The sequence below is a fragment of the Mustelus asterias genome, chromosome 26 (genome assembly GCF_964213995.1).
Source record: "Mustelus asterias chromosome 26, sMusAst1.hap1.1, whole genome shotgun sequence".
In the NCBI taxonomy this organism is placed as follows: Eukaryota; Metazoa; Chordata; class Chondrichthyes; order Carcharhiniformes; family Triakidae; genus Mustelus; species Mustelus asterias.
Window position 1 is genome coordinate 32336757 of NC_135826.1, and position 18666 is coordinate 32355422.

General features: G+C 42.3%; 1 protein-coding gene across 4 annotated transcripts in view; it reads right to left on the minus strand.

Moving 5' to 3' along the window:
• The window catches only part of nfic (nuclear factor I/C), a 459067-nt gene that overhangs the window by 206367 nt on the left and 234034 nt on the right, over positions 1 to 18666 (minus strand). For all 4 annotated transcript variants that reach the window (XM_078198406.1, XM_078198408.1, XM_078198405.1 and 1 more), the window contains exon 3: positions 3077 to 3148. In XM_078198406.1, coding sequence (XP_078054532.1) covers positions 3077 to 3148 — 72 coding nt within the window. The remainder of the gene's footprint in view (positions 1 to 3076; positions 3149 to 18666) is intronic.

The window sequence follows — 18666 nt, forward strand, 5'->3', positions numbered from 1 at the left end:
AAGAATTACACAGTCAGGAGGATGTCTCAGAACTTCAGTGCTTTTCGCAGGCTGGAGGCACCTTTTGAGTGCTCCCACCTGAAAAGATCAGAAAATCAAGCTGAAGAGCTTTTGACCAAGAGTTGCTGGGTAATTCACAGTGCCCCCATACAGACATTACCCAGAAGAAAGCTGTACATGTCCTTTCAGTCTCTCTACAAAGGGAAATGCTTCAACTTTTAAAAAAACGGTCAGCTCTTTGAGGTCCAGCCTTCAATTCTGGACTAGACTCCAAGGGCCATACAATCACTGAGTGGTTGGCTGATACACCTAACATGACTTTGTATATCTGTGCTGTGTCTACACCAGATCCTGGGGGTGGCATGGTGACACAATGGTTAGCACTGCTGCCTCACAGCACCAGGTTCAATTCCAGTCTCCGGTCACTGTTTGTGGGGAGTTTGCATGTTCTCCCCATATCTACGTGAGTTTCCTTCGGGTGCTCCAATTTCCTCCCACACTCCAAAGATGTGGGGGTTAGGTTGATTGGTCATGCTAAACTGCTCCATAGTGTCAAGGGGACTAGCAGGATAAATATGTGGGGTTAAAGATTTTGGGCTTGGGTGAGGCAGTGAGATAGATGAATGACCAGATCATCTGTTTAAGCAGTGTTGGATGAGATTAATCTGGGCCAGTGCATCGAGGAAATTCCCCTGTTCCTCACTGAACAGTGTCATGAGATAATTTACACCCACTTGAGAGGACAGACAGGGCTTAGTGCCTCATCCAAAAGAGGTGACCCTTGCACTGAGGACCATTTAAAAGGTAGGTGATGGTTCCCTTCCAACAAAGTCTGGAAGTATCATATGTCTGTCACTGTCCAGCTTGATCCAGCAGACTTTCATCAAATTTACATTCGGGATTTGCTGAAATGGGGGCAAATTTTCAAAATAACCACTCAACTCAGAGACAAAGAAACAATCATTAAGTGGAAAAAATATAAAACATCCTCTTATTTCATTGGCTGGGATTCTCTGATCTCATTTGCCCTGCCACTGCTGCAAGTGCGAATGGAAAATCTGGTGCTCAGCCAAAACTCCATTCACTGCAGCAGAACCGGAGAATCCCAGCCACGGGCGAGATTGGAGAAATCCGACCATTATCTTTCAGCAGATGAAGATTCAGATCCACATTCCCTTTACTCCCCAAGTATCCTTTAGTTTGGATTCTGAGAGACTGGCATCCATCAGCCAGCTCCTAGATTTATGCTACTAAATCCGGCTTTCTTCTCCTGGCAACATAATTGTATATACAGTTTTCTTTTGATCAGCCTACAATTCCGCTACGAGGATAAATGTTGGATTTAGCAGCATTAATGCCGTAGATATGCTAATAATTCAGAGCAAACACAATGTCCTGTAAAAGCAGCTGTGAAGTATCAGTTTTGAGCCTGTTTAAATTGAGCTTGAGCAAGAGATTTCCCCAGCGCCACTCATCCCGGTTGTGAATGGGTCGATGTACAGCCCATTTAAGGGAATATCTTGCGGAGCTGCAGGGGAATGGTTCTCTAATCACTAAATCTCACTCTAGGCCAGCCAATCTACCATTTTGGTGGAACTGATAAGTGTAGCATTTAAAGATTGCGCAGCATGTAACAAATACTTTTATGCAAGTTCAATGGCTGGAAACTAACTTTAGTTGCCTCTCTGCATAGGTGCAACCTAACCTGGTGAATATTTCCACCATTTCCTATTTTTGTTTCGGATTTCTAGCATCCACAGTATTGTGGTTTTGTACCTGGTGTTCTGAATTCACATGGTGTCAATTGACACCAATCTTCTAATCCTCACTGTTCTCTAATTTGTTTATCCTGACACCTTTCTCACCTCTGAACCTTTAGGTATAAACTGAACTCCAAAGTTGCAGAGCCAGCTGATTAAATGGATGAGATTAGAGGTGATATGTAACACCAATGATTTTCACAGCAGGCCACTTGTTTCAGGTGTGAAATGCTTGGGTATCAGATAGCTACGTATCAAAGGACAAAAGATTGTTGTCGCCTGATATTTTGAATCATCACACCAAAGATTGTAAGCATCCTAAAGGACACTCAACGGGTTTGCATATAATTATTATATGCTCAGTTGGGAAAGAAAAAATAAGAAGGTGGTGGGGACAAAATTCCTTGGTGGGCAGGGACAATTTCCACAATTACAGAATGGTAGATCCTTAGGGCCCCTGACAATGAACTGTGGGATTAAATAGCTCTCCTTACGGATTTGTGTTAATTCCAGGCTGTCAAAAGGCTTCTATATCTTTTGAAAATTATGGGTAGCAGCAACGTCTTTTGCTTTGGGCCTCAATGACAAAAGGCAAATACCCAGAATTTTCTGTTCAATGACTGGCTTCTTATCAGGCAGTTTTGCTTGACCTAACCTTCAGATTGTAATGCCTTACTACGAAGGTGCTGCCTAGTCTGATTTGCTGCAGAAGTTTTAACTGAAGGTGAGCTACCGTCCATTCAACACTGGTGTGAGATCAGCTCCACGAGACTGAAAAGTGCTAACATCATCATTTGCACTGGATGCAGTATAATGCAATGAGTGAAAAATAAACATTTTTTAAAACTTTAATTTTGAAGTTTACCAAGTTGACTCTATAATACTGGTAAAGAGCCAACTGTCCTATCTGCTGTTCCATCACAATAACAATTTATCTAGCATTCAAATGGCAGGCATCAGAACACCATGCAAGAGTTTAAATGCACTCTGGTAATGCTGCTTTTCACCTACTATATATTGGTATTATGCAGGTGAATGATGTCTGAAGCTTAAACCAAATGGTACACAGTGACAGAACAAAATAACAAACTCAGTGAGTTCCATATAACTGACCGACTGGGGAGATCAAACCCAAACTTAACAGTGAGAGAGAGGGAATACCACTGTATATATCAGCAACACTGACGAGAAGGATGTTAGTACCACCGTATACATCAGTAACACTAAGATGGAGGGAACTAACACTGTATACTTCAGTCACACTGGCAGAGTGGATGCTGCAATCATACAGATATGTCACCAAGCTTGATACTCACCAATTGTTCCTGTCTTGCTGTCATCAGCTTCAGAGCCAATAGCAGGCCTTGGGCTGCCACCCTGCTCTGGTTCTGAAGGAAAAAAGAAGGTTTGGATGAGTGGAAGAACGGTTGAAGTAGTACATGAAAAAGCTACAACAGTAATTAGCTTATAAATTTAATTTTGAAGTGATATGAAGTTCATCCTGTATCACCAGCTAGTCCCTAACCTCCCAGCAAGGTGCTGTGTAGTGGAGTGTCCCAGGATGGCTGTGCAATGTCTGCATAAATTCATTGGTAGTTTTCATTTCAGTATCCATGACCTACTATGGAGAAAGTCACTTCCATTATCAATCTAATTAGATTGTTGAGAGGCTGTTTTTCCAGAGACTAGAGAGTCCAGAGCCAGGGGTCACAATCTCAGAGTAAGGGGTCAGGCGTTTAGGATGGGGATGAAGGGAAATTCTTACACTCGGAGGATTGTAATTCTTTGGAATTCTCTGCCCCAGAGGGTTGTGGATGCTTAGTCTGTAGGATTGGATAAAAATCCACTGCAAATAAGAAATGTTAGCATCTGTGACCCTCGATTGTGCTGAAGTATGATCTCAGCAGGACCAGTGAGGAAAGCCAACTGAGGCACTTGGCCCAGACTGAGAATCTGAGGAAAGGCTGCTGCTCTATCCCCTGTAAAAAGTTTCACAACACCAGGTTAAAGTCCAACAGGTTTATTTGGCAGCACAAGCCACAAGCTTTCAGAGTGCTGCTCCTTCATCAGGTGAGTGGGAGTTCTGTTCACAAACAGGGCATATAAAGACACAATCGATCCCCTTCCAGTGATTGTCAGAATAGAACTAATTATCATCAACCTTTTCAGAAGGCAATGTATAAACTACAGAAGGACCTGAAAGAGGGGAAGATATAAACTTGGAAGAGGAAATGTCTGAATGGCTCCAAAGAGGAACAGCTAATGGCAGACCTGATAACAAAGGCTGAGTGCAGATGTGCCAGTCAACAAGTCACTCAATTATGGTCTTTGTTAAATTATTTCAATACAATAAAGGCTTGTTTGAATCAAGTAACGTCCCTACCTAATAATTATCTTTGTGCTGGCCTGTTGTACTCTGTTATGCAAAATGTAGGTAGGGTAGAATCATAGAATCCCTACAATGCATAAGGAGGCCATTCAGCCCATTGAACCTGCACCGACAACAATCCCTTCCAGGTCCTATCCCTGTAACCCCACTTTTTACTCTGCTAGTCCCCCTGACCCTAAGGGACAATTTATCATGGTCAATCAACCTAACCTGCACATCTTTGGACTGTGGGAAGAAACTGGAGCACCCAGAGGAAACCCACCTCAAGTGATTCGTTTATAAAATTAATTTTGAAGTGATATGGAGTTCATGCTGTATCAACAGCTAGTCCCTAACCTCCCAGCAAGATGCAGTGCAGTGGAGTGTCCCAGGATGACTGTGCAATGTCTGCATAAATTCATTGGTAGTTTTCATTTCAGGATCCATGATCTACTGAGGAGAAAGTCACTTCCATTATCAATCTTCCTTGCTGGGAGGTTAGGGAATAGCTAGTGATACAGCATGAACTTCATATCATTTCAAAATTAATTTTATAGGATAATTACTGTGAGGTGGGTTTCCTCTGGGTGCTCCGGTTTTCTCCCACAGTCCAAAGGTGTGCGGGTTAGGTTGATTGGCCATGATAAATTGTACCTCAGTACAGAAGCAGTGAAGCAAAACTAGTGCAGTAACACTTGAACACTTGTTAGTAGCTAACTAGTGCTAGTACAGGGCAGCCTGAAACAACAATGAAACGTACTGAGAATGTTGACAGGTGACTAGTTAACAACTCAGTTCTTATGATAATAATAATAATAGAATCATAGAAACCCTACAGTGCAGAAAGAGGCCACTGGGCCCATCGAGTCTGCACCGACCACAACCCACCCAGGCCCTACCCCCCATATCCCTACACATTTACCCACTAATCCCTCTAACCTGCGCATCTCAGGACACTAAGGGGCAATTTTAGCATGGCCAATTGACCTAACCCGCACATCTTTGGACTGTGGGAGGAAACCGGAGCACCCGGAGGAAACCCACGCAGACACGAGGAGAATGTGCAAACTCCACACAGACAGTGACCCAAGCCGGGAATCGAACCCAGGTCCCTGGAGCTGTGAAGCAGCAGTGCTAACCACTGTGCCACCGTGCCGCCCATTATCATATCATAATTATCATAATAATTTTATGATAGTGCCCATTTAGTCACACACTCAGTTCAGACTCTGAGCTGGTAGGCCACATAATGAAATCTGAAGGCTTAAATGATGAATCTTTGGAACTGCGAGCTTTGGGAGTCCAGAGACCCTATTACTAAGTGAAGTGGAAGGATTTCAAAATGATGGAGCAACTTTTGGCTTTTCGCCTTCTCAGAACCTCTTGAACATTTGGCTCTAATTCTTCTCTGAGTCGGAACGTTGTAAACAATCTTGTGGAGTGCGTGTCGCTGGTTTCTTCCTCATGTAACAATACTAAATAAATTCATCAAATATTTTCCTGGAATGTACTATGAGAAAAATCACAAATATATGGCAGCCTGACTGCAAATATTCACATCAGATGCTCAGCCACACAACTACGGTATCATTACACAAAGCGGCCAGAGAAATTCTGTCAGAAAAATGTGAAATAAAGGCACATGGTGTGGATAGTGAAGAAAAATGAAAACCAAAATTCTAAATCAATTAAGGGTGGCACAGTGGTTAGCACTGCTGCCTCACAGTGCCAGGGACCTGGGTTTGACTCCCGGCTTGGGTCACTGTCTGTGTGGAGTCTGCATGCTCTCCCCGTGTCTGCATGGGTTTCCTCCGGGTGCTCCGGTTTCCTCCCACAGTCCAAAGATGTGCAGGTTAGATGGACTGGCCATGCTAAATTGCCCATTAGGATCAGGGGGTCTAGGAGGGTAAATAAGTGGGGCTAAAGGGATAGGGGCTGGGTGGGATTGTGGTCGGTGCAGACTCAATGGTCCGATTGGCCTCCTTCTGCACTGTAGGGATTTTATGATTCTATGAAGTAAAGAGCTCTTTTTGGACAATGGTCCCGCTAATTCTTTCTGACTGAACTGTCATGGTTGCTGAAAGTAACACATCTTATCTGTGCTTAAGTCAGTGTTTATTTAAGTAATTAAAGTTAGCCTAAAGTGTTTGCATGCAGATTAAACATAATAGAGGCTAAATTTGATAGCACCCCGAGACAGGTGCAGTGATCACGATGTGTGAATATCCTGGGTTTGGTGTTTGCAATACAGGCAGAATGCCAACTTCATGCTGCCTGCTTGTTCAGTGCTAACCACGCTGTTGACTGGCTGGATGCTGGAGCATGGAGCCAATATTGAGAGTGGCTGGCATCACTTAAAGCTAACCTGCACATCTTAACAGGAAGGTATGCTGAAGCTGGAACAGGTGCAAGCAGTCATGCAGGAAGCAAATCTTACCCTTGAAACATGGAATAACAGCACAACCTGACGGAGAGCAGGCTCCAAAGTTTTTGGATACTGCACTAAAAGGCCTCCCATTGAGGAGTTGGATAGGGGGAAAGATGTCTTGAATCCACGGGGTCCGGAAAGCCCTCCAGATACAAACTCAGAAGGCAGTGGGAACAGAAAGCCATGGACACGGACGCTAGGAGTCAAGGACTTAGATATTGTGCCACATGATGTTCAATGACTTCATCCAAGTGCTCAAAAGCATCTTCAAATGCTACGTCCTACCAAAATGAACACTGCTCCATTCACCACTCCTCCACTGTAATTTTATTAACAATCTCTCATCAAACAGGACTCATACAAGCCATTTATATTCCTCACCCAGCACTGTCACATGTCTCGCCCTCTAACGGCTTATGTACATTGTCAGTTATTCAACGGAGAGCACCACACTCACAAAAACATTTCCCCCTCTCTTGCAGGACTACACGGCATACAATCAGAGGCAATATGCCTAAATGGAAGGGTACAGGTGCTCTGGCCTATCCTGACCCCTATGGAGGACACAATGGTGGCAATTACTGGGATATTGCCGAGGCTTTAGTCAAGGGTAGGGCTGAATCCAACAAAGGTGACAGTATCCTCAGACCTAATTCTTGTTCTGATGTCCCACATTCCATTCAACCCTAATCGCGTCTGGTTTCCAAGCTGCAGATGGGGTAAGCATGCACTTCTTACTTTCCCCTTTCCCACACCTCAACCCTCCACTTGTGCCTTTCTCCTTCTAGATATCAAAAATTTGTAAACTGGCCTGGCAGTGGAGGAACAGCAACAATGAAGATGCACTGTCACTTGATTTCAACTTGCAGTCACCAACTCAGATACTGACACTATTATCCTCTATAATTTAGAGGATAACCGAGTGATGGGATCTGCACATGATGAGATACTGGACACAAGTAACCTGCAGCCAAAACAGGTGCCGTAGCACCAGAGGGAGAGGTCATTGGAGCCTTGAAGGGCTCCAATGAGCATTCCAGTGAAAAAGCTGATTTTTAGATGCATTTCTCTATCTGTTCTGGGGCTAAAGCCTTTTCAAGATGGTTCCCTGTGAATCTGCCTTTTCCCTGCCCCTTTCAATGCTCTTTGCAGGTAAGGCAAGATGGCCACCATTATCATGTGACCTGTACAGCAATGCCAAGTCACTTTCCATCTAAGGCCATTACAGTTATCCAAGGTCACCTTAACCCTGTAGTGATCAAAATGGTCAAGGCTGTTCACATTTGACAGTGGCTTATCTATTAGTGTCTTTGGACGCAATCTTACCTTCCGTTCACGTCACGCTGCTGCTGCAGCGAGGTCGGGGAATTTGGCAGCCAACCAAATCTGCATTCACTGCAGTGGGTTGGGAAAATCCCGTCAGTGTGAACGGTGATAAGATTCCGGCCTTTGTGTTTGGAGGAAATGCCATCAAGTCAATGAGTTTTGTGTACTATTTTGGAACACTAATTGAACTTTCTATGTATATGTCTGAGGAAAGTATCCTAGTCTTGTCAGGAGATAAGAGAAAGATGACTGAAATCCACATTTCTGTCTTGTAGCCACTTTGAGAACAGTCTTTAAACTCAGTCCAAGGTTTTTATTAATGAGACCTTCAGAATGGTTTTTTAAAAAATTTGTAATATCATAACTCCACACCTTAACATAATACTTAACGAAAAATATGCAAGTTCCGAGATTTATTGCGGGAACCTTTCAACCAATTCAACTAGCTACTGGATAATGCACTGGATGTTGAATATGCTCTTTATTGTTCGAGCAAACTATACAAATCATGAATTAGTTGTTCATGAGTGAGGCAGTCCCCTGTACTTAATGGACGAAACACTGTATATACCCGTTCCTGAATGATATTCAATGTATACAATGTATGTCTTCCAATTTCTTATTAAATAATAGACTAAACTTACCTTTTAGTATAACCTTGATCTGGCACAGTTGCCTTTGTTCTATTGAACAAGTGGAGTATTACAAGGGAATGTCTCTCCATGGTGACAGGACGGACAGGATGCTCACAGAGGTGTTAGCCAGCATGAGAGTTTTGCTTTAATGTTATGTCAGCTGTGCAGTGTCGGCATGCTTTGTTCACGTCTTTGGCGTCATGCAGGGCTCAGTGGCAGTTATCAGACATCGGTTCCTATGGTTACAGCTGAGCGGTCACTACTGTGTGCAGCTGTTTGAATGTTTTTCAAATGTCAATGGCTTTTACGAATGTAATTCCACTCAGAATGTTACCTCGTGTGCGGAATAGATTGTTACATTATTAGCCACGCTGGTTGCACTGGATTTATAATTCTTGAAGTGTGTTTGAGAGAATTCCCTGATTATCAGAGCAGTTATACCACATACTTTGTGTCGATGTGCAGCAGTTTTGACTTTGGATCTGTCAAGATTTGCAAAATATGTAGTGTCATTGATGTGTGAAATCAACCTGTTTGCTGCTTAACGGTATGCATAGTATATAACTCAGCTTCATGTTTGCTGCCACTGTGAAAACTGTGAAGCATATTTTAAAGAATTTTAAACATAAACTGTTAAACATTATTAATAAAGGAATGGGCAAGATAATACTATCTTATGTGGGCCGCATATTGTTAGCAGTGCTGCCTCACAGTGCCAGGGACACAGGTTCGAGTCCACCTTAGGTGACTGTCAGTGTGGAGTTTGCACGTTTTCCCCATGTCTGTGTGGGTTTCCTCCAGGCGTTCCGGTTTCCTCCCACAGTCCAAAAATGTGCAAGTTAGATGGATTGGCCATGCTAAGTTGCCCCTTAGTGTCCCAAGATGTGTAGGTGGATTAGTGGGATAAATGCGTGGTGTTACGAGGATAAGGAGGGGGTAGAGCCTGGGTAAGATGCTCTGTTGGAAAGTCAGTGCAGACTCAAGTGGCTGAATGGCCTCCTTCTGCACTGTAGAGATGCTATGATTCAAAACAAACCTTCATAATTGTATAGCATGATTTCACATCACTGAGGCATCTGAAAGCAGTCACACAATGAATTACTTTTCAGGTACAATTACTTTAATGTGGGGAAGCACCGTCACACCCATTCCACATCAATAACATCTCACCAAAAATCATGAACTGAACATTCAGTTAGCCTGTTCCTTTTTCCCCCTGGAGTGCTGAGGGAGGAATGTTGCTGAGGGATGCATGGACTTTCCTGCTCTTCTCTGAATAATATTCTGACATTGGAAACATCTTGGTTTGAATCTTTAATGTGATAAAATACCCTGAAGTGCTTCATCGGAGCAATAATAACCTAACAACAAGAGGTCAGAGGATTAAACTGACCAAAAGCATGGCCAGTAAGCCGAGTCTGAAGAGGTTTATAAAGAAAAGGGTAAGAGGGAGTGAGGCAGAAGGATTTAAAGAGCATGGGGTCTACACGATTGAGGACTACACAATCAGGAGAGGAGAAGCAATGATTCTTCATTGTGAGCGGATGAAAATTCTGGAACTTCCTGCAGGAATTTCTTCAAAACATAGCATGCACTGATTCAAGAAGGTGGCTCAGTGTCACTTCATCCAGGGCAACTGAGATGGGTAATAAATAGGGATGACCATGTCCTGATATTTTTTTATTAAGGTCAAAGGAGGAAGAAAAAGGCACAATGACAGAACAAGAGTTTTCAAATCAATCTCTGGAGTTAGGGGGCCAATGAATATTGGTGAGGACAGGGTGTCAGCGAAATAGACTGAATGCAGTACTGGATGTAGCAAATGACATTTTCTAAGTGTTGCGATTTGCAGAAGCCATGAGAATAACGCAAAAACTATTGGAATAATCAAGTCTGACAGGAACAAGAGTCTCAGTAACAGTGGAGATGAGTTGGAATAGAAGCAAAAAATGAAAGTAGAAATATGTGGTCTTCGTGGTGGCGAGGGTGTGTAGATTGAAGCTCAGCTCAGGGTGAAACAGGAAACTGAGGTTGCACAGCAATGGACTCATTCTGGGAAAGTGATGCAAAATATTACGGATAAAATAGCCAGATGGCAAATGCAATGTAACGAGGAAAGTACAAGATAATGGATTTAATTTTTTTGGCCCCATGGTGGTGGGCTTGGAGTTGAGAGGCCGGCAGAATTGCAGGCAGTTGCATCAGCACAGCTCAGCAATGCATTGTCACCAGTCGGGAACTCCCAGGGAGTAGGCTTGCTACCTGCTGCACAGAGGTGGGAAGCCAATTTGCCTTAACAATTAGAGTTATTTTTTGTGGCGCTTCAGTTATTTTGTCAGGTCAATGAAGGTAGCCTTCCTGTCGCAAACCAAAGCATTGAGAGCTGGAGGCCCCATGCAGCCAAGACAGGACTGTGCATATAAAAGACCATGGTTGTGGCTGTAACCCATTGGTGGAGTTTTCCGTCCAAAATCTCTTGACTTACTGGTCCATAATGTACAACCCAGCAAGGCACCTCCATGTCGAGGTATCCTCTTGGTGTCCAACCTGTCTCAGCAACATCCATCTCTCCTCGAAGGGCAGCTCGAGAGGTGCTCGCCTTCCAATTGGGCCAGCAGCATTGAGAACCCACTCATCATCCTTAAGAAGATGGTGAGGCTGCGTCTGTGAAGATCGCTCTGTCGGTCTTGGGAAGTACGGTTTTGGAAAACTCATTTGGTCCCAGAGCTGGTACCCTGAAGCGCACAATAAAAATCCAGTGCAATGCAGTTTGGGTGGAAAATATACAGAAGTGGCTCAGTGAAAAACATGGAAGGATTGGATGAACAGCTAACCATGTGGCCCAAATACATAACTGATTGAATGTGACAGTGTAGTGCATTTTGGATTTGAAAAATGGGTTCCAGAGTACAAAAGCAATAAACTTGTACAATGGATTGCATTAGGCCACAATTAGAATACTTTATAATTTTGGACACTTCATTAAAGGAAGACCATCGATAACATAGAACACATACAACATTCATTCACCGGCTTGATAGCACAGACAAAAAGAAACTATACTGATGAGGAGATATTTCAGAAAATAAGATTATTTCCACTGTACCAGAGAATATGAGGAAATTTAACAAAGAATCATACTTTTATTTATGGCTTTAAAGATTACGGAGATCAGAGGATGGGCAGCCAACCAGGAGAGTATTCTGGTTGTTAGGCTGGCAGTTGACAAAGACATGGATGAGTGTTTCAGCAGCAGACAGGCTGAGTGTTTGGTCACAGAAATGAAAGTATTGGGAATGTTTGTGATCAGGGTGACATGGGATTAGATATTAGATTTGGGGTAGAATATTGAAAACAATTTAGCTCAACCTGAGACCAATGGCCAGGAATGGAGATGGGATCAGTGATTAAGGTATGGCATTTGTGACATGAGGCAAAAATGATGGCTTTGGCCTTCCCAATGTTTAAAAGCGTGAGGTGAGGTTAGGTTAGGTTAAAGGAAATTTCTTTAAGGAGAGTTACTGGAGAACGGAATGTGTTGCTTCAGGGAATATCTAAAGATCTTATTGTCTACTTTGGGAAAAGTGCTTAAATATTTAAAGTCCAGGAAAGTACAGAGCTATGAGGAAACTGCAGGGCAGTGTTATTAGTTTTGGAATATTCCAGCAAACAGCTGACATAGGTATTGTGGGCTGCATGACTACCTTCTGCGCTGTCAAAGGAATCTGCATCTAAAATATCATGCTTTTAGTATGAACCAAACAAGTTAGTTTTGATCTTTCTAATGTTAAGCTTTTTTCCAAATCCATAATGTTCCATCAGGACAACATCTTGGAAGAATTTATCATTCAAAGAACAGCATCTCTGACAATGCATGCTCCTTCAGTGATCCACAAAATTGTTAGCTCAGCTTTGCAACTCAAACCTGCCATCCTCTGACCTCAGGTACAAAGCTAGTTGGAAATGTAAAGTATGTGGAAAACACAAATAGGCTGGTGAGGGTTATAAACAGGTTAAGTGAATGCTCAGCAAGATGGTGAATGGAGCATAATACAGGCAAGTTGTTAAGTTCAATACTAGAATATGGTAGAGGAATGATACAGAGGCTTGTCTTTTACCTTCAGCAAGTTTATTTTTCAAACAGTTCAGTAGAGTACCAACATCCTAATGATTCCCCAAACCCAACTGTTTCAGCCATGTCCATTTATACTCTTTTAAAGGTTGAGCCAATGGTCATCATCTGTCTGCAGTTGGCTTAATAATGTAATCACCACAGGTTGCAATTGCTGATACATTGATAAAGTGTGAGAATATTCACTTTGATAATGAGAACAGAAAAAACATTTTTTTAAAAAAGGAATTAAACTTTTAAATATTGATATTGAGAGACACTCGGGTGTACTTGGATAAGGAATGTAGATAATTACTTGCTGCACCTGCAACTAACTAAGATGGCAAATGGCATGTTGGCCTTTATTACAAAGGGACTGGATCACAAGAACAAGGAAGTCTTGCTACAATTGTACAGGACTTTAGTGAGATCATACCTGGAGTACTATGTGCTGTTTAGGTCTTCATATCTAAGGAGGGAGGTGGCATAGCAAAGGTTCACTAGATTGGTTCCTGGGATAAGAGAGTTGTCTTATAATGAGAGACCGAGGAAACTGAACTTACACTCTTCCATTAGAAGATTGGGAGGTGTCAATATTCTGAAGTGCTTAGCAGGATAGACATTAAAAAGACTGTTTTCCCTGGTTGGGGAATTTAGGGACACAGCCTCAGAATAAGGGTTGTGCCATTCAGGACTGAAATGAGAAGACACTTCTCCACTCAATGGGCCATGAGTGTTTGGAATTGTCTACCACATTGAATATATTCAATGCTTGGATAGATAGATTTCTCATGGATCCCACTCAGGCTCACGTATTTGCCCTGCTAACCTCCCTGACAGTAAGGGGCAATTGAGCATGGCCAATCAACCTAGCTAGTCTATGGGAGGAAACCGGAGCACCCGAAGGAAACGCATGCACACATGGGGAGAATGTGCAAACACCACACAGACAGTAACCCAAGGCCGGAATTGAACCCGGGTCCCTGGTGCTTTGAGGCAGCAGTGCTAATCACTGTGCCACCGTGCCGCCCTTGAGGCACGTGATAAACCCGAATGGCAAAGCAGACTTGAGAGGATGTATGGTCCACTGCTGCTCCTTGTTCTTATGTTCTAAACTCAAGAGTGATGTTAATTGAGCCAATCTGACACTTAATGTAATAAACAGCACTGTATTCAAAAGGCTTATTATCAGAACTTGGAAAGTTGGGGTTTATGAGAAATCAAAGCTAACCCGACAACACGTCAGTGCACAACTGTGACACTGTGTAAACATCCTGCTTATGTTTTCCTTTATATGAAAGTTAGGGATTTTCACATTACTATCAGATGCATTCATATCCAGTGTTTACAATGAACTAAATTGGAATCATAGAATAAAATCATTGAATCCCTACAGTACAGAAGGAGGCATTCAGCCCATCAAGCCTGCACTGACAACAATCCCACCGAAGCCCTATCCTCTTAACCCCATATATTTACCCTGCTAATCCCACTGACACTAAGGGGAAATTTAAGCATGGACAGTCGACCTAACCCACACATCATTGGACTGTAGGAGGAAACCGGAGCCCCGGAGGAAACCCACAAAGACACAGGGAGATCCGAGGCCAGAATTGAACTTGAGTCCCTGGTGCTGTGAGGCAGCAGTGCTAACCACTGTGCCGCCATAATGCTCAAGGTCTGAAGGAGAGTCAGCAATGGGGGGTGGTTATTTTTGTTGGTCAATAGTCATCGAACCTATTATGTTCTTTCATGGGTTACTTGGTTTTGCTATGTTACCATAACCCATCTGATTTCTTTGGAGACATTCACCTTCTGTGAAGCCTCACTGTTTATACTGCAGACATATTAAGTGGTGAACTGCTGTTGGCCTGAATCCCATCTTCCATCAAGCAGCAGTTAATAACACATACATCTATTACTGTCTAATTAATTTTACTGTATTGAAATCTGTGAAAATTCAACTCTTGTCATTAGAATTTTGCAGATAGTTAATTTGGAGTTGATGCCTGATTTCTGCTGCACTGGAATGCCGATAAACCTGAACAGTTATCCACGAGTCTTACGCTCTCTAATACCAGCCTGCTGAGATCACAGATATGAACCCTTGAAATGTTGAACCCAGCCATCTGACTTCCAGATGTTGCATGATGTGCATCAGGCACAAGAGCTTCATGTTTGGGCTGTGACCTTGGCAAACTGGTTGCTCATAAACATGCAATGCAAAAAGCTGTGTTTCACTACATCCAAGGCAGCTGGTAAATCGGCAGTAATATCTTGAGTTCACGGTTCACCATTCAGACTGCTTGGCTTTGCACACCCACATGACCAGCACAGAAGCCTGGTATTCAGCAGTTAAAAAGAAGTGTGGAAAAAAGTCATTTATGTTAATGTAAAAAAAAAGTGAAATGATTGATGGCTCAAACGTTAAGTTCTTAACATGTGCGTAACACCATATCGATCCATTCTCCATCAATCTGTTAGCTCCTTCTCCTAGTAAGCAGCCTATGAATATTACTGCTTACAGAAGAAATAAATGTTTCATGTTACTGCATTATTTTAACACTCTAGAGTATTGCAATAATGGCAGAACACAGGATATTGTCAATTAGATAAAGTGTGCTGTGAAAAACTGAGTTACTGTAATATGACAAGAAAGTCACAAAGCCTCCTCTGGTTCTTCTTAAATCACTATAACAGAAAGCTGTTTTCTTAAAAACATAATTTTTGTCCTGATCAATAGGTCATGAAATGTTTTTCAGGTAATCTAATTGCCAAAATTCTTGTTCCAATCACTCAAGTACAAACTGACTGAATCAATGCGTTGAAATCAGCACACAGATAGCTAAGAACAGAACTGACCCATTTGGTATGCAAAAGTAGCTAGATGTTGAAAGATAGTGCAATTTTTCTGTGAGGGAAGAGAAATATTATTCAGAGGACTTATCTGATGTTATCTGCCAAAGATGTACAATATTGCAGGAGGATTTCCGTGTGGCATTTGTAACATTATAAATACAAGAATTTGCATTAATATCGCACCTCTAACATAATTGAACATTGCCATCTTTAAGATGCTTCTAGTCTGTCATCCTGCTAGGACTGTTCTTGCATCCTTTATTTCAATAAGGATGTCACATTTTCTGCTCTTCAATCCTCTGGCACCGTCCTCATTTCTACGGAAGCTTGAAAAATTAAGGCAACCCTTCTGCTATCTTCACCTCCACTTCCTATCGCAACCTGGGATGCAAGCCATCTAGACCAGGTGACTTATCTACCTTAAGCATAGCCAACTTTCCAGTACCACTTCCCTTTCAATATGCACACCATCCATTGGCCTCACTATCTCCACTTCTACCAATATATTGTCAGACTCCTTTTTCATAGATAACACCGATAGAAAAACTCATGAAGAATTAAAGCCTGGTCCTGTGCCTCTAAGCATATATAGCCCTCTTTGTCCCTAATGGGAGCCACTCTACCTCCTACTATCCATTTGCTATTTATATACTGGTAGAAGATTATTGAGTTCCCTTTTGTGTTGACTGTCATTCAATTCTCATACTCACTTTTTGCCTGTCTTATTTTCCTCTTCATCTCCTCTATCTACTGTATTTGACCTGGTTTTCACCTGATGAACTCACCTGACATGCATCATACACACTCCTTTTTGTTTCATCAAAATCTCTATCTCCCTCATCAACCAGGAGTCCTGTTTTTGGCTCCCTCATCTTTCCTCCTTGTTGGAATGTACCTAGCTTGTACCTGAAGCATCTCTGTACCTCTTCCTTATAGATCACCCACGCTTCCATTTCATCCTGGCTAGATCCCTTCTTATTGCATCCTCTTCTAATATAAAAGTTCTATATTATTTCTTGTTCTTCGCCAGTACTAATCTAAACCTTACCCAAATCACTTTTACCCAAATGTTGCCCCATAGACTCTTCCATCCACCTAATTTCTCAGCACTAGATCCAATGATGCCTCCTTTTCAGTTAGGCTGAGAACATTCTGATCAAGAAATTTCTCTGGAACACAGTTCTGAAATTCCACCCTCTTTGCCCCCTTTATTCTAACTTTAATTACCCAAATAACAATTGGGATAAAGTCCCTAAAATCTTCACTTTATATTTCTTGCACATGTCTGTAATTTCCCAGTAGATTTGTTCCTCTACATCTCACTATTTGGAGGCCTATAAAATACCTCAAGTAATGTGGTTTAATTCATATGTGGGACTTGGGTGTCGCTAGCTGGCCAGCATTTATTGCCCATCCCTAGTTGCCCTTAGAGGGCAGTTAAGAGTCAACCACATTGCTGTGGCTCTGAAGTCACATGTCAGCCAGACCGGAAAAGGACATTAGTGATCAAGATGGGTGTTTCTGACAATCGACAATGGTCTCACGGTCATCAATAGATTCTTAATTCCAAATATTTTTTATTGAATTCAATTTCCACCATCTGCTGTGGTGAGATTCAAACCCAGGTCCCCAGAACATTAGCTGAGTTTCTGAATTAATAGTCTAGCGATAATACCACTAGGCCATCGCCTCCCCAAGGTGATCTTACCTTTTTTGCTTCTCAACTCTAATGAAACAGATTCTGTCCTTGCCTCCTCAAGAAAAGTTTTTCTTCCCGAAAGTACAATGTCTAATCATTACTGTCACCCCATCTCTCTTTTGTTCCTTCTCTATCTTTACTTAACATTCAATGTCCCTGATATTAAGTGTCCAGTCCTCACCATTTTGAGCCACATTTCTGTTGATGCCAATACATCATATTCCCACAATGCAATTTGTGTTTGTAGTTCACCAACCTTATTCATTACACTTTGTACATTTATATACAAGCATTGTAATGCTTTGCATTCCTTATGGTTGTTTTTAGTTTGCTCCTATCTAATCTGGTACTACCTTCTCTAGTGCTGGCCAATTTAGTTTAAATCCTTCCGAACCACATGATTAAACTTTCCCGATTAGTTCCGGTCCTGTTGTGGTACAAATCTAATCCTGCATAGGTGCCTTCTGCACTAGAACTGGCCCCAATGCCCCAAGAATCTTAAGGCCTTTCTCCTGCACCATGCTTCAAGCCATGCCTTAATCCTCCCCATCCACCTATTACTACTTTGGCTGGCACATGGCACAGGCAGTAATCCAGAGCTTACTATCCTTGAGGTTTTACTTCTTAACTTCCTCTCTAGCTCCAGAAAATATCTGTAGGCCTCAATATCAGCGTTTATTGGTCCCAATGTGCACCACAACTTCTATCTAGCTGACTCCTTTCCCCCTGCAGAATATTCTGTGATATATTTTATGCTGGCACTAGGGAGGCAACATGCTTTACGGGAATGATAAGTGAACAGGACTTGATATGTATTACATCACAGGCAGTGATGAGCTCAAGTGTATGGAAGAGTAAAATCAGAAGGCTGGTTAGTAGAGGATTGCAATAGTCAAATCTAGATTTAACAAAGCCATGGTTGAAGGTTTCAACAATAGAGGAGCTAAAGCAGCGTGGAAATGGGGAACATTACAGATATGTAAGAAAATGGTACTGTGCAGCTGGCAGCTCCCATCAGGGTCAAATAGAATGCCAAGGTCAAAACAATCTGCTTCAGCCTCAGACAGTTGTCAAGGAGAAGGATAGCATTGGAAACTAGGGAGTATACTTCGTGTTGCAGTCCGAAGACAAAGAACAAGCATCGTGACAAATCAGTGGCAGTGCAGCGGTTGAGAAAAATGGTGTTGCAGTCGAACTGGGTGTCATCAACATTTGTGTGTGGAACCTGATGCACTTCTGGATGATGTCTCTGAGAGGCAGCCTCACTGAATATTTGAGTTTGCGGCTTGTGGTAAAATCTATTTCTAATTATTTGTTCGGTTGTTGTTAATTTAGCTACTATTTTCTCCTAATCTTTTTCATAGTTCCCCACCCATCACCACCAACCAATTATAAAATTCCTTGGTGACGAGATAGGTGAGAGTCAGTGAATATGAGTGTCGTTCTGTAAGTGGCACTAGGTCATGAGAGGGCCGGGGTT